General features: G+C 49.7%; 1 protein-coding gene; it reads left to right on the forward strand.

Annotated features, from left to right (window-relative positions):
• Nucleotides 1-239: 239 nt before the first annotated feature.
• Nucleotides 240-3,371, forward strand: FFUJ_08606 (uncharacterized protein; the record flags this gene model as incomplete). XM_023580674.1 has 5 exons in its annotated part: nt 240-323; nt 388-495; nt 545-855; nt 908-937; nt 986-3,371. 5 exons carry the CDS (start codon nt 240-242, stop codon nt 3,369-3,371), a joined length of 2,919 nt encoding a protein of 972 aa, XP_023433412.1.
• Between the last annotated feature and the right edge of the window lie 8,980 nt (nt 3,372-12,351).

Raw genomic sequence — 12,351 nt, forward strand, 5'->3', positions numbered from 1 at the left:
GATCATGCCTTTTTCCAAGTGAGCAGACAAACGCTATAGCTTTAGAGCACGATACCCACCCACATTGAGGGCGAGACCATAGAAGAACCACATCCGAGCTGCCCAATTCTCGAATCCAGCGACCAAGGGCGTGGATACAACCAAGAGCCGGCAGTCAAGTTGCAACAGAGGCGATTGAGTTCTCCGGCCGGTCCGCGAAACAGGCCGTACATTCATTCACAAGTTGCGCATTGGACGCCATGGCCGATCATCAACCATACGTTACCATACGCTCGCGGAGACCTGTCGAAGGTCCAGGTTCAAGAAGCACTGGCCCCCCTATGGTGTGTCTGATCCTTTGCTTCGTTCAAACATAAGACAACGACTTACAAAAATGCGACTTCCTAGGCCGCATCTAGTGGGGGAGATTACTATGCCAGGTCTGCAACTCATGACACAAGCCGTACTAGTTATCATGTCAAACACATCGGCCAATTCGCACAAAGACTTGAAGATGTTAGTCTCTATTATCCGTCACAAGAACAATCTCTAAACTCTTCTCCAGTCCGCCGCCCGCGCTTTTCCTAATCGTGGACGGTCCTCAGCCAGGTACAGCAAAGTACAAGCATTGTTATTACACTGGAACTCGGATGATCTCTTCGTTATTCCTGAATTGGAAGACCTTGAAAAGTGTTTGAGTGAGGACTATGGCTTTAACACTGACATATTTGCCATCCCTTCAGAGAACTCTCATCTGGAGTTGATGATGCGCATAGGTCAGCTGATCAAGGATCACGAGTCCCAGGATACATTGTTCGTGGTCTACTACGGTGGCCATGCCAGAATCGACGAGTCTCGGCAAAGCACCTGGTGTGCGTAAGTAGTTCTAATCGCCGGCATGTCATGAGTATCGTCTAACTTTTGTCAGTACCCGTGAGGCGAATTCGCCATGGCTTCAGTAAGACCCTCCTCAGCCCGCATACAACCACACGTCTAACGAGAAAAGATGGTCTGCGATTCAGACTCTACTCGAACGCTCACTATCAGATGTTCTCATTCTATTAGATTGCTGTGCTGGGGCTGCAAGCGCAACTTTTCCCAGTGGAGCCAGTATCACCGAGACTATCTCAGCTTCGAGCTGGGACGCCATTGCCCCTGATCCCGGTCGTTACTCTTTCACCAATGCCCTTATTGAAGTGCTTCAGGAGTGGCGTGTCCGAGCCTTCTCCGCTGCTATGCTCCACGCCGAGGTTCTTGCTCGATTAAAACATCCTCGACCCATCACCATCAATGGCAAATACTTTGAGGCCCGATCGACCCCTGTGCATTTCATGATGACTTCCAACCACAAAGCGCCAAGTATCGAAATGTCTCGCATGTCTCGCGGCGATCACTTGCCATCTCCTGAGTTGCTACCGACACCAGCGATGGCCCATGAGACGGGCCGAGCGGCCGATTCTACCACGCCTGTCTCACGGAATGACTACATGTTCACTGAACCCAACGAAGATACTCCTCATGTCATGATTTCTTTGGCGTTGGAGGATGACCAGCGGCTTGATATCAACGCATGGGAGCAATGGCTCGGCGCCTTCCCTGCTATGGCCAAATATGTCAAGGTTCAGGGTGTTTTCAAGAGTCACTCAACAATGCTCCTTGTCTCCATGCCGGTCTCTATCTGGGACTTGCTGCCAGAAGACCATGCAACATCGTTCGTTGGTTTTATCCGATCGAATAACTTAATGACTCAGAAGCCCCGAAATCAATCGGTGCCGACCTTGGTTCCCGCAAACCGCTATCCAACTGAAAATGACAGCGCATCGTTCATTTCGGGTGTTTCGGGCACAACATTTGTACCTACCGAACTTACGGGGTTGACTGGCCAGATGGGAGCTTTTCGGGATCCTGCGTACGGCAGGCAAACAGGACCCATGGTCAGGAGTACTCTCCCACCTATTCAGCAACTCTCGCCCTTGCATATGCCATCACAACCCGGATCATCCCCTCAGAGCTTATCGCAGCGATCCATGAGACCGATGCATTCCACAACATCTCCTACCACACTACAGAGGCAACAGTCGTCGTCCTCTTTGGGGGGTAGTGGAAACCTGACGAGACAGATGATTATGAATCAACAGCAAGCTCTGCGACGTACCACTTTTGGTTCTGATGTTCCAGAACCCAAGAAGTTCTCTCCTCATGTGGAGAAACGTCTAGAGGAATACTACCAGACTGGGCCATTGCCCAATGATGGGCAGAAAGCGTTTTTCGCTTCAAACCTGGGAGTAGAACCGTGGCATGTTGAAGTCTGGTTCCACCATCGGAGAGAGAGGGACGCCTTTTCCCAACGATTCGCAGCCCTGAGAGTCGAAGATTCAAAAGCCGGTGCTCACGAAGGGCCACACATGATCTTGCCAGCGAATCTAAGTGAACTTTTGGACATCTCTCTACCAGGTCAAAGTCTTTTACTCGATCTTCGATCATCGACAGAATTCCAGAGGTCGCACATCAGGGGCGCAATCCATTTGCGTGCCCCCCAATCCTTCCTACGCCCGGCGTCTCTAGATATGATCGAGCGGGCCTTCCCCGACGCACAGAGTCGGAGGATATTCTCACACTGGCAGCAAGCGAGATGTATTGTATTCTACTCACGTGGGCTTGAGTATCCCTGGGAGTGCCCCTCAGCCGATACCTTACTGGAGAAGCTCTGTGCATGTGGCTGGCACGGACGATGCTTCATTTTGAAAGGACATTATCGAGAGTTCAGTGACTCATTCGACAAACACGTATACCGCGCTCAAGACCGCGATGCCGAGAAAGAGGCTCCCAAGGAGGCACCTATCGGTGAAGGCATACCAAACAATGAGACGGAGCTTGCTGCCCTTTTCGCACGATTGGAAACAGAGGACCAGACACGTCATCTCAGTTCATCTCCTGGACATAGTGAGGCGCGGACCACAGCACTAGTAGAACAAGAAAAGGCCCTTGAAAGTGAATTTCAAAATCATTTCCCTGCACTCTTCAAGAAAGCACAAGACGTTCACGGTGTTGGACGATCTGATGACGAAAGCTTTGTCACCAAGGCGCAAATGGTAGAGTACCTGGATCGCGGCTTGACCAAAATTCGAGATGGCCAGGCTTCCCAAGCAGAAGCCACTGTTTATGAGCCAGGTCATTCGAAATTGGCAGCTGATAGTTACTTTGACCGGACAAATGTCAATCGAGAGTCGGACGAGTATGTCGAAGTTCTTCGTGGAGATGAGGCAGCATCAGATGGGAGTCCCCAGATGACAAGCAAGGGCAAAGAAACAAGGACAGTGTCATCCCCGGACGAGATAACTCGAAGAGGGCGAGGAAGCGGACTTTTGAATAAGGTGTTCCGAAGGACATAAGTCGAGGGCACACGGGTTATGATTTAGGTGTTATACATAGATCGATCTCCAATTAGATCTGGGAGTTTGTTTTGGAGGGATCATAGAGCGATAAAGATGTGAGTTTATATCTAGTTCTCGTGATAACGAGCGAGACATAAATCCAAGGCTCCCAGTTGTCTTTTTATTCTGCTTCTTAAGTTACAGTGGGAGAAAATCATCAAGGACATTAATGTTTGTTTGCATCGTGGCTTTCACCAGCAAATGGTCGTCATTCTATTCGTTGTCCCTGAGCATCGACAGACAAAATCAAAGGGCAATTCTTTCGTGCCTACTCATTAAACTCAGCTAATCTTCCTTTAATGATGAGCGCCGGAATTTCGCTGTTCCTCTAGCCTCCCCTATTTTGGCTTTCATCATGGAAAAAGATCACCCTGTTCACTATGTGTGCCCACGCGTTATAGTGTATGCTCGAGATGTGAGAAATGAGTCGAGTAGACAAATCTATGGATGACAGTTGTCGTGAGATTGGATAACACTATAACAATTTACAGCGACTCCAATAGCCATATGTGAATACGGCAGTTGTTCTTGAATGAACATCGTTCCGAAGAACACTGTGTGAACAACCACCAATTGTGATAATGATAGTTTCTTGAATTTAGCTATCCTACAACCGGGCAGTCGCCATTCGGGAGGATGCTTCAACATCTTCACCGGATGTCATTGAAGATCATAGCAAATTACCAAGTTGGTATTCAGTGGTGATACTCGAGCCAAGTTACCTTGGCCTTCCTTAGTGTTCTACGCCTCCTGATCGATGGGATCACAACAGCCTAGATGCCGCAGCCGATGCCATGGTGTACAGCGGGACGACCTCGTTTTCACGCGGCCAACCGACGAAGCCAAACCGTCACAGGCAATTGTTGCATGGGCGCGTGGAACTGGACGGGAGCGGACTACCCAACAGAGGGCTTGTCGCGATATTCCAGAAACTGAGAACCTCGGTGTGACGGTACGCAGACAACAGGCAAGGGAGTGAAGCCAGGAAGCCTTCTCAGGAGATGCAAAAGACACCTCGGGTCATGGTAGAGGGTAACACGAGTGGGTTAGTGGGTGCATGGCATATCGTAAAGGGGAGAGTTTGTCAGGGGGATATAGGGAGTGTCGTGAAGCGGAAAGATACAGGACGCAACAACGCTTCATCAGCAAAAGTAGTGCTTCATGCTGTAGAACTGCTGTACAGGTACGAATAGCGCAATATCTGTCGGTTGTAGGATTTCGGGATGGTCTATAAAGGGGGAAGAGACAGTGGCTGTGGGTCCCCCATATCTGAGCAATGCAACTACAGAGTAGTATCAGTAGTATTCAGGCAGCCTTCAAAGCCAGCATAAGCTCAAGGTTAACTCAAGTGCCTAGTTAGCTGAGTGCTTGGGGAACAGGGGCGACGTAGCCCACAAACCGGAGCCATATAGCAAAGGACTGAGATGTCGTAGCATTCATCAATATCAATCACCATCATCCGAGACTGGCGCGGAACACGGAGCACCGGCTGAAGAAGAAAAATGGCCGACCAAGAGGCCGAACCGGGGAAAGGGTCCGTGGCCTGGGGCCAAGGGAAGCCCGGCCACGGCGGCTCAAGATGGGTTTGGTGTCCGTCTGACAGGACGCTCAGGCCAACCGCTTCAAAGCACGGTACATATCGTGTCACGACACAATGGGGCATGACAGCATATAGCCTATGAGAGACAAACACAGGACTGTAGCTCTCAGTCGCTTCCTTTTTTGTTTGGGAGACGCCTTTCTACCGCTACTATCGCGGTGGGTACCATTGGGTCGAAATACATATGACCCTGAAGAGTTGCTTTTTGGCCGTGGGTTGGAGGGATTGTTGGGCTGCATTGCTCGGCCTGGTGAGCAATCGTATAACATCCAATACAATAGATGGCCGAGTATATGCTAGGCGCAAACTTTCCTCCATGATACACACCAACCTCTTTGTTGCAAACGGAGTTAACTGAATGGCCAACCGGGACAAAATATGTCTTTCCATGGGCCTTGAAGTTTCACAATGCCGACACCGTTGCATTTCCCGATCGTCCTAGCCCAGAATGGTGCCTGACAGTCAATTGCACAAAATTTACCTTGATCGATTCATACAACAGAACCAGGTCAACGAGATCCTAGCGACTCTTGACCGGGGCTATGTCGAGCGAGAATACCCGGACTCTTTGACAGAACGTGAATATGACCAATGCAAGTGGAGGGGATAATAAGTGGGAAAAGAAAAGAGAACGAAACTTGTCAGGATGCAATCAATGGTCTGCTCAGGAGTCGCTTCTATTTCTGTTACACGTTAGTTAACATGAACCTGGTGTCTCCTCTCAAACAATGCTGACTAGGATCAGGTGTTCGCTTGCTCATATGTCAACAATGACAGGAACTTGGGCCCTTGATTAGTTTGCAAAGATCTGATAAAATCCCAACCAGACATGGTGCTGCGAAGGGAGGGGTATGACCTTTGAATACACAATTACCGCAACTCTCACGAGAGGACGGACGAAGACACCCACAACTTCCTGGTCAAAATCAAATGTCAATTCGCTTGCTATTTATGGTGGATACATACCCACGATGTATGTTACCCTCTGCTTCGTGGCAGGCAGAGCTTCTTTGCCATAAAATCATCATCATATAATAATAATACATCTGATCAAAGTAATCGGTATTGCTATCGCATAAACGATGGTCTCATGACAGGTATTATGCAGCTTGTAATATGCATGCACGGAAAGGAAGAGACCTCGGCCATAGGCAATTACTCCCCCGATCATGCACTGATACCCTGATTGATATCGTTCAACAGAATCTCAGTGCGACCTTGGGGCGAACACCGTTCGATCGAGGCGGGGTGATACTGCTTGCACAACAAGGAGTAATCAAGTGGCTTGTGTTGCAACACGGTTCCGAAATGCATTAATGATACATATGCTGGTCAAAGTCCGACCAAAGCTGTCCGAACTCGTGTAAGATCACAGAAGTGTACAAGAGTAACGGAAAACGCAATAGCCGCTGAGGGCACACGATGGATTCATCACTGTAGGTATATCACTGAAGGGGCCAGATGCAGGGGATCCGATGTGGCAGTTGATTCAGATGGCCTGCCGCTGAGGGTCCCGCCTTGCCAGGATGCCCCTGTTAAAGAGACAATTCTACCGTCCCGGATGTTTTAAACTGTAGGTGAGTGTCCCCGCGGATCATGTTGCTTGCTGTTCGTGGTATCGAGCGAATATGACATGAACGAGTCATGCGAGTAGGTAGAGGGAACTTTGTTTTCAACAAGATGCGATGACCTGCACGGAATCTTTGTAGCCCCGAATTTGCGATCAATTGATACTGACGGTCACAGCCACCAACGAGTTCCGAGGTTGGCGTGATCATATGAGACAAGCAATCAGATTCAAAACCAGTGTTTTCGACGATTTGGCCAGTGACACCCAGGTTATTCGACTGGCGATGCCACCGTCACCGCTTTTCTTTGTGTACCAGTTTGACAAAACAAAGTCGTATACTGGGTGATCTGTGTATGTCCCCTGAGCCTGTACTTGGTGAGGGAGGAACACAACCTGCAAGACCCTTGGCTATCCATTTACGAAGAACATACGTCTTCCGAAAGTCTAACAAAAAAAAAAAAAAAACCAACTCCGGTCTTCTGTCTTTAGCCAGGTAATCACGTATTGGTGAAAGCATATCAGGCTTTAGATATTATCCTCCGCTAGAGGAGAAAGTAAAACTTGCTCGCTCGGACATTCAAGAAGGGAAGGACGATTGGATCTGACCGGCATTGCTGTCATTCATCGTTTGGAGCATGCAGAAAGCCGTTGATGGCATAGGTGCCAGCACATGCAAATCATTATGACGAAGGACAACCTGGCAAAAAGAGAGATAAGCGACGGCGTAGTCTTGAGCGCTATCCAATCGGTTGGACACTGGCAACTTTGGATCCTGAACCGTAGCGGTAAGGGGCGATATTAGTCCACATGCTATGGTGTTGTGAGAGATTGCTTTTTTTTCCTCTGCTGTCAGGAGCATTAACCACTAGGGAGACTTGGCGCATCTGATGAAGAACGCCCCCACGTTATGGAAAGAGCACTTCAGGACTTGTGTAATGTACTGTGAGCTGTGATCCCGTCCTAGATCTGGTAGAGCAAGGCCGATGAGCTCATGCAAGGCGGTGAGTTTTGTCGAGGTTGAATGTGGGCATGGACGGAGACTTTTTAATTCTCACGAAGCCTTCTCATGGATCGTTGACAGATAAATGATGGATGGTGACACAGAGATGAGACTGGGGTTGTCCCGCAAAATATGTCAAAAGCCAGATCTGGCCGGCGCCAGATTTGTTGGTTTTGCGGGCCCGCCAGCTCCCAATAGCTGGTAGGTCAGGGGTGCCCTGAAAGCCCCTCCCGACCAACGGGCTCTGCCGTGAGATGAAAATGTCAATGGCTGTGACCACTGATCGATGAGTAGTGATTGGGAGGTTTAGAACGGGATGAACAAGACAGCCAGGGTGCCGTGTCGGCGACTCTTTTCCTAGTGCAGCCCATCTTGCGAATGCATCCCTGGGATTCTTCCGGTCCATTATGGGGAGGGACACCGAAAGTCTGAATGAACAACAGAGGGTATGTGGATTGGTACCATACATGATTTTGAATAAACAACCGAACTGAGGTTGTCTCACCCGCAGTGAGATACCTACATCAAGGGGCCTGAAGGCCATGCGGGGTGCGACAGGAGGCAGCCACCACGTCTTGTCCAGCAGCCAGGGTTCGCATGGGCAAAAAGGTGTATATACAGTATGGGAATGACCTTACCCAGCATTATGCGTGTGACTGGAGCATGGCCTGCATACTTTGCATAGCCGGCACAACGATGTGGGTCAGATCAATGTCGATGAACAAACAACCTTCTTTAGAACGATGATATGCATAGCGAATAAAGAAACACCTTGGCCCAACTTTGTTGGAACATGACTTAAAAACCGTCATGGTCATCCAGCAAAATGTCTCAAATTAATGCGTAACGGAATCACAGGCCTATTGTGGTTTCCCAGTAGCCATCAATGAAAGGGTATGTCAACGGGACCCCAACTGATCAGGCGGGTGTTCTGCACACTTCCGGCATGTCCAAATTGCTGTCAGTGCGTCGGTTTGTGATTCGGAAGGATTCTGAGGCATCTCCGTTGTGCAGTTTGACAGATGTGGATAGACTAGAGGATTGCCGTAGGGATTTATTCATAGCCGAAGGTCTGGCAAAAGTTGATCGGCAAGAGGAGGCCCGGCGCAACTCCGAGATGAAAGATGAGTGGTCAGCTGAAGATGTCGGGATACTCCTGTGGGCAAGGTGTACCCCGGCACCCTTGTTTGAAGCCTTGAGAATGGGGCGACGACTTGTGCACACACCAGCTCTGACAGACAGATCCAGCTTGGCTCGGTTGGGTTGATCCTAGCAGGCATGCTGAGTCGCAGCCCTGGACATGGCGACTATAATAGAACAGGATGAAGTAATAACGAGCAAGCCCGAGGTGCTGTATTTATCCCGATGAAGGACTAGTTGGGCGGCCGATGCCAAGGAAATAACTTTAAGAACCAGGGTTTCGCTAGTGATGACCCCGGTACTGTAACCGATGTGGTCTGAACTGCATGCACCTGGATTAGTGATCTTGCCCGTGGATTGACCGTTGAGGAAATGAGATGGGTGGTTACGATGCACGTACCGCTCAACGGCGTGCTGATCAGCATACCTCTTGGCATGAAATCAAGTGTTTGTTAGTTACCAGTTAGTGAGTTAGCTTGCAGTAGGTAATCTCGAAGCATGAATCTGGCTTGTGGTGGCGTAGAGATTCGTAGATGATCGGTTATACGTACTAAACTAACAGATGTTCAAGATACGAGCTGGAAATCGATCCGGCCAATTTACTGGCGCCTCCCGTCAGTGAATCATGAGAATCCCTATTTTAGGTAGTACTTACCTGACCGTACGCACGTACCTGCCTATCTGTGTGTATGTATACGGAGCCGCCGTATGTGTATTCCCAGGAAAGAGGTAAGGTCGGTATGCATTCAAGGCACCTTCCATTCCAAAACCCCGTGCAAGGTAACGTGATGTGGACCATGATGTGGAGAATCTTGATCAGCTTCCCCATCCTGGAATAGCATCACGTCGTCTCCGTAACAAACGCCAACCTCAACGGTGAGTGCAACTTCATCGGTTCACCCGCCGGTCCTGGACCTCAAACCTTTCAGACTTCACCTTGGAAGGAGAAACAAAGTTTATGATCCTGTTTAAGCTCGAGACTCATCTGCCGAGATCAGGCACGCCAGGGACCAACAGGAACGCGCCAGCAAGCCTCGGTGCGGTGTAACGTTCAATCCTTTTTGACTGATACCATGTTTTCAAACGGATAACTTAAGCTTCATTCAGGTGCCAAGAGCAAGTATGACTTTGACCGTCGTCGGTGGCAGACCGTATTGAGCCTAGAGATGCTACAATACCTGCTGTTTCAGTGCACCTACGCCGAGCAGCACATGTCCTATGCCATGCTGCCCTGCAATCCCTTCCAAACCGTTTTCTTAGGGACCAATCGTGGCTTTCGAGAATGGCTATCCTGGCTCCGGAGGTGATCCCAATACGTCCCGGCGCCGTGCGATCTTCGCGACGATCGTATAACTTGACAAGCCAATCGCATTAAAGCTTTTGCTGACAGGTTGTTGAGTTTATGTTCTGCGATTTGTGCAAGGGCTATCAAGCTGTCATAATTTATCTATTCATGTACGATCGAATAACTCTCCGGCCCATGGCTGATGTCTAACCAGCACAAGGCGAAGGAATAGCATCTCCTAAAGAATTTGAGGTGTGGGTCGCCTATCTCTTACTTATCAACGCACACACATACATATGCGTGTCTTTGCACTCAACCCGGCGTCTGGACGTTTATTCCAAGATCTTGTTGGACCGCCCAAGACCCAGGGACTTGGGCCTGGACTGCCCGTCGACGCCACGGGCCTCCCGTCTATGTACCCGCTCAAGCCGCGTCACAGTCAGAAATCCTAGTGATATGAGTGGGCTTATCCCCCCCCTTTCAGGATTGCTGAAAATCCAGGAAACAAACATAGCGTAACACGACGACAAGCAAGCAGGCAAGGCATTCCTGACCACATTCAACAACCCCACATTGGCTGCCGAACACACAATGAATGCCGGGAGCCTATGGTCCCTACCTACGGACACAATTGCGAGGTCGTTTGGTTCAGCCTCGAAGCACAGACGGGTAATGACAATTGTACGACGATGACCACTTACTTAAAACTCTACCGTACAGTTTGGGTGCCTGAGATGGTGATGCCTACAAAACTGGACGCCGATCCACAACCCGGTACTGACGTGTAATTGCTTGCTTGACGGTAGCGAACCCAGGATAACGGTTGATTCATGGCATATCTACAACTTACAAATGCCATTGTCAGTGGCGGGTGCCGTAGCCGCTCTAGCGCTGCCCCTAGCCACAACAACTATGGAGATGACACCCGTCAAATATCGAGGCTGGACTGTCCCTTCGGGTCCGGAAAATAATCAGGAATTCTTAGGTGTGGTTACCACCAAAAGTGTCCCGTTTATTTCCCGGACACCTAGACTGTATCAGCCAGAGGCAAAGCCAGACAAGAGCGTAACGGCACCTACCAGCGCTGAGCATCCGTCATTCTTGAACTCTAATAGCACCACAAGCCCGAAACCCATCGGCCTGGGTCAGAGCGCTCCAATCTCGTGATCCCCTCACAAGCAGTGGTGAGAGACTATGAGTGGCTTCTTACTTTTACAACGTTCACAACCACAACCACAACCAAAGTCGGCAATCTAGCGCCAAGCCACAGAGGCTTACCAACGTTGAGGAAATGCAGATCCAGTTAGGGATAAAATTTTATGCCCATGTCGAAAATTGTGGTCTGGCCTGTTCAGGACAGGGTACTATCAAGCATGACCACAAACTCTTATATGTCTGTTTTCGTGTCGGTATGCATGCGCGTGTAAAGACAGATGCACATGCAATGATACCCTAAGCTCCGGTCTGGTCCTCGCGTAGGGCAATCCCATTCATCGCACGTTCTCTCTCAACCGCCTTGACTCCATCGTCCTGACAAACAACGTATGTACATAAAAAGGGACATGCAGATGGGGGTGGAAGCGGCGAAAACTAGCTGACACTCCACACTCCACATCGAAAAGGCTGCCAAATCGCACACACCATGGTGTGTCAGCCACTATGGACTATGGACCTGGACAACTTTCTCTGCTTCTCCAACTGGGTTCCTAAATTGAGAACTAAGAGCCATGAGCGCCAGGTCTTGGCCTCTTGTTGAGTCCCTGCTCCATGTCGATAACCACCCCTGATCCAGGAAGCGGCCATATCCCAGCAACCACCACGAGCCTGTCAAAGCTGTTCATGGGTGTTTTGGGATTGGTGACGTTTCTCTTGTCCTGAACGATACGACGCTAGGTTCTCTCAAGCCAGGCCATTTGTTTCTTCATCTTGCCCCATCCTTCATTCCCCCTGGCTTCTTGATCGCCCTGTGTACCCTGTTCAAGCTCGCATGCCTGAGCCCTTCAGGTTTAGACTGCCCGTCAGGTTGTTTCCTCCACACCTCGAGGCAAAGAAGTCTCTAGGAGAGGTACCTGTCTGTATTACTTTAAAGATCCTGGCATCCCAGTCCACAACGCTTTGTTCCCACGTCGTTGTCTGTGGCTTGGATAAGTTGGTTTCACTAATACTGCGACTTCTCCAGTTCAGCCCCGACCACTTTGAAATTCTCCGCTCAGACTGTTTATGGCCCTGTGTCTTCTGGCATTTCCTAACCTGGCTCCCTCGTCTCCGTTGCCCTACGGTTGAGTAGCCCCCACTACATGGGGTTTGGAACAACCGTCAAGGCCAAACGCCGCCATTATATCT

Source organism: Fusarium fujikuroi, chromosome FFUJ_chr07 (genome assembly GCF_900079805.1).
Source record: "Fusarium fujikuroi IMI 58289 draft genome, chromosome FFUJ_chr07".
NCBI lineage: Eukaryota > Fungi > Ascomycota > Sordariomycetes > Hypocreales > Nectriaceae > Fusarium > Fusarium fujikuroi.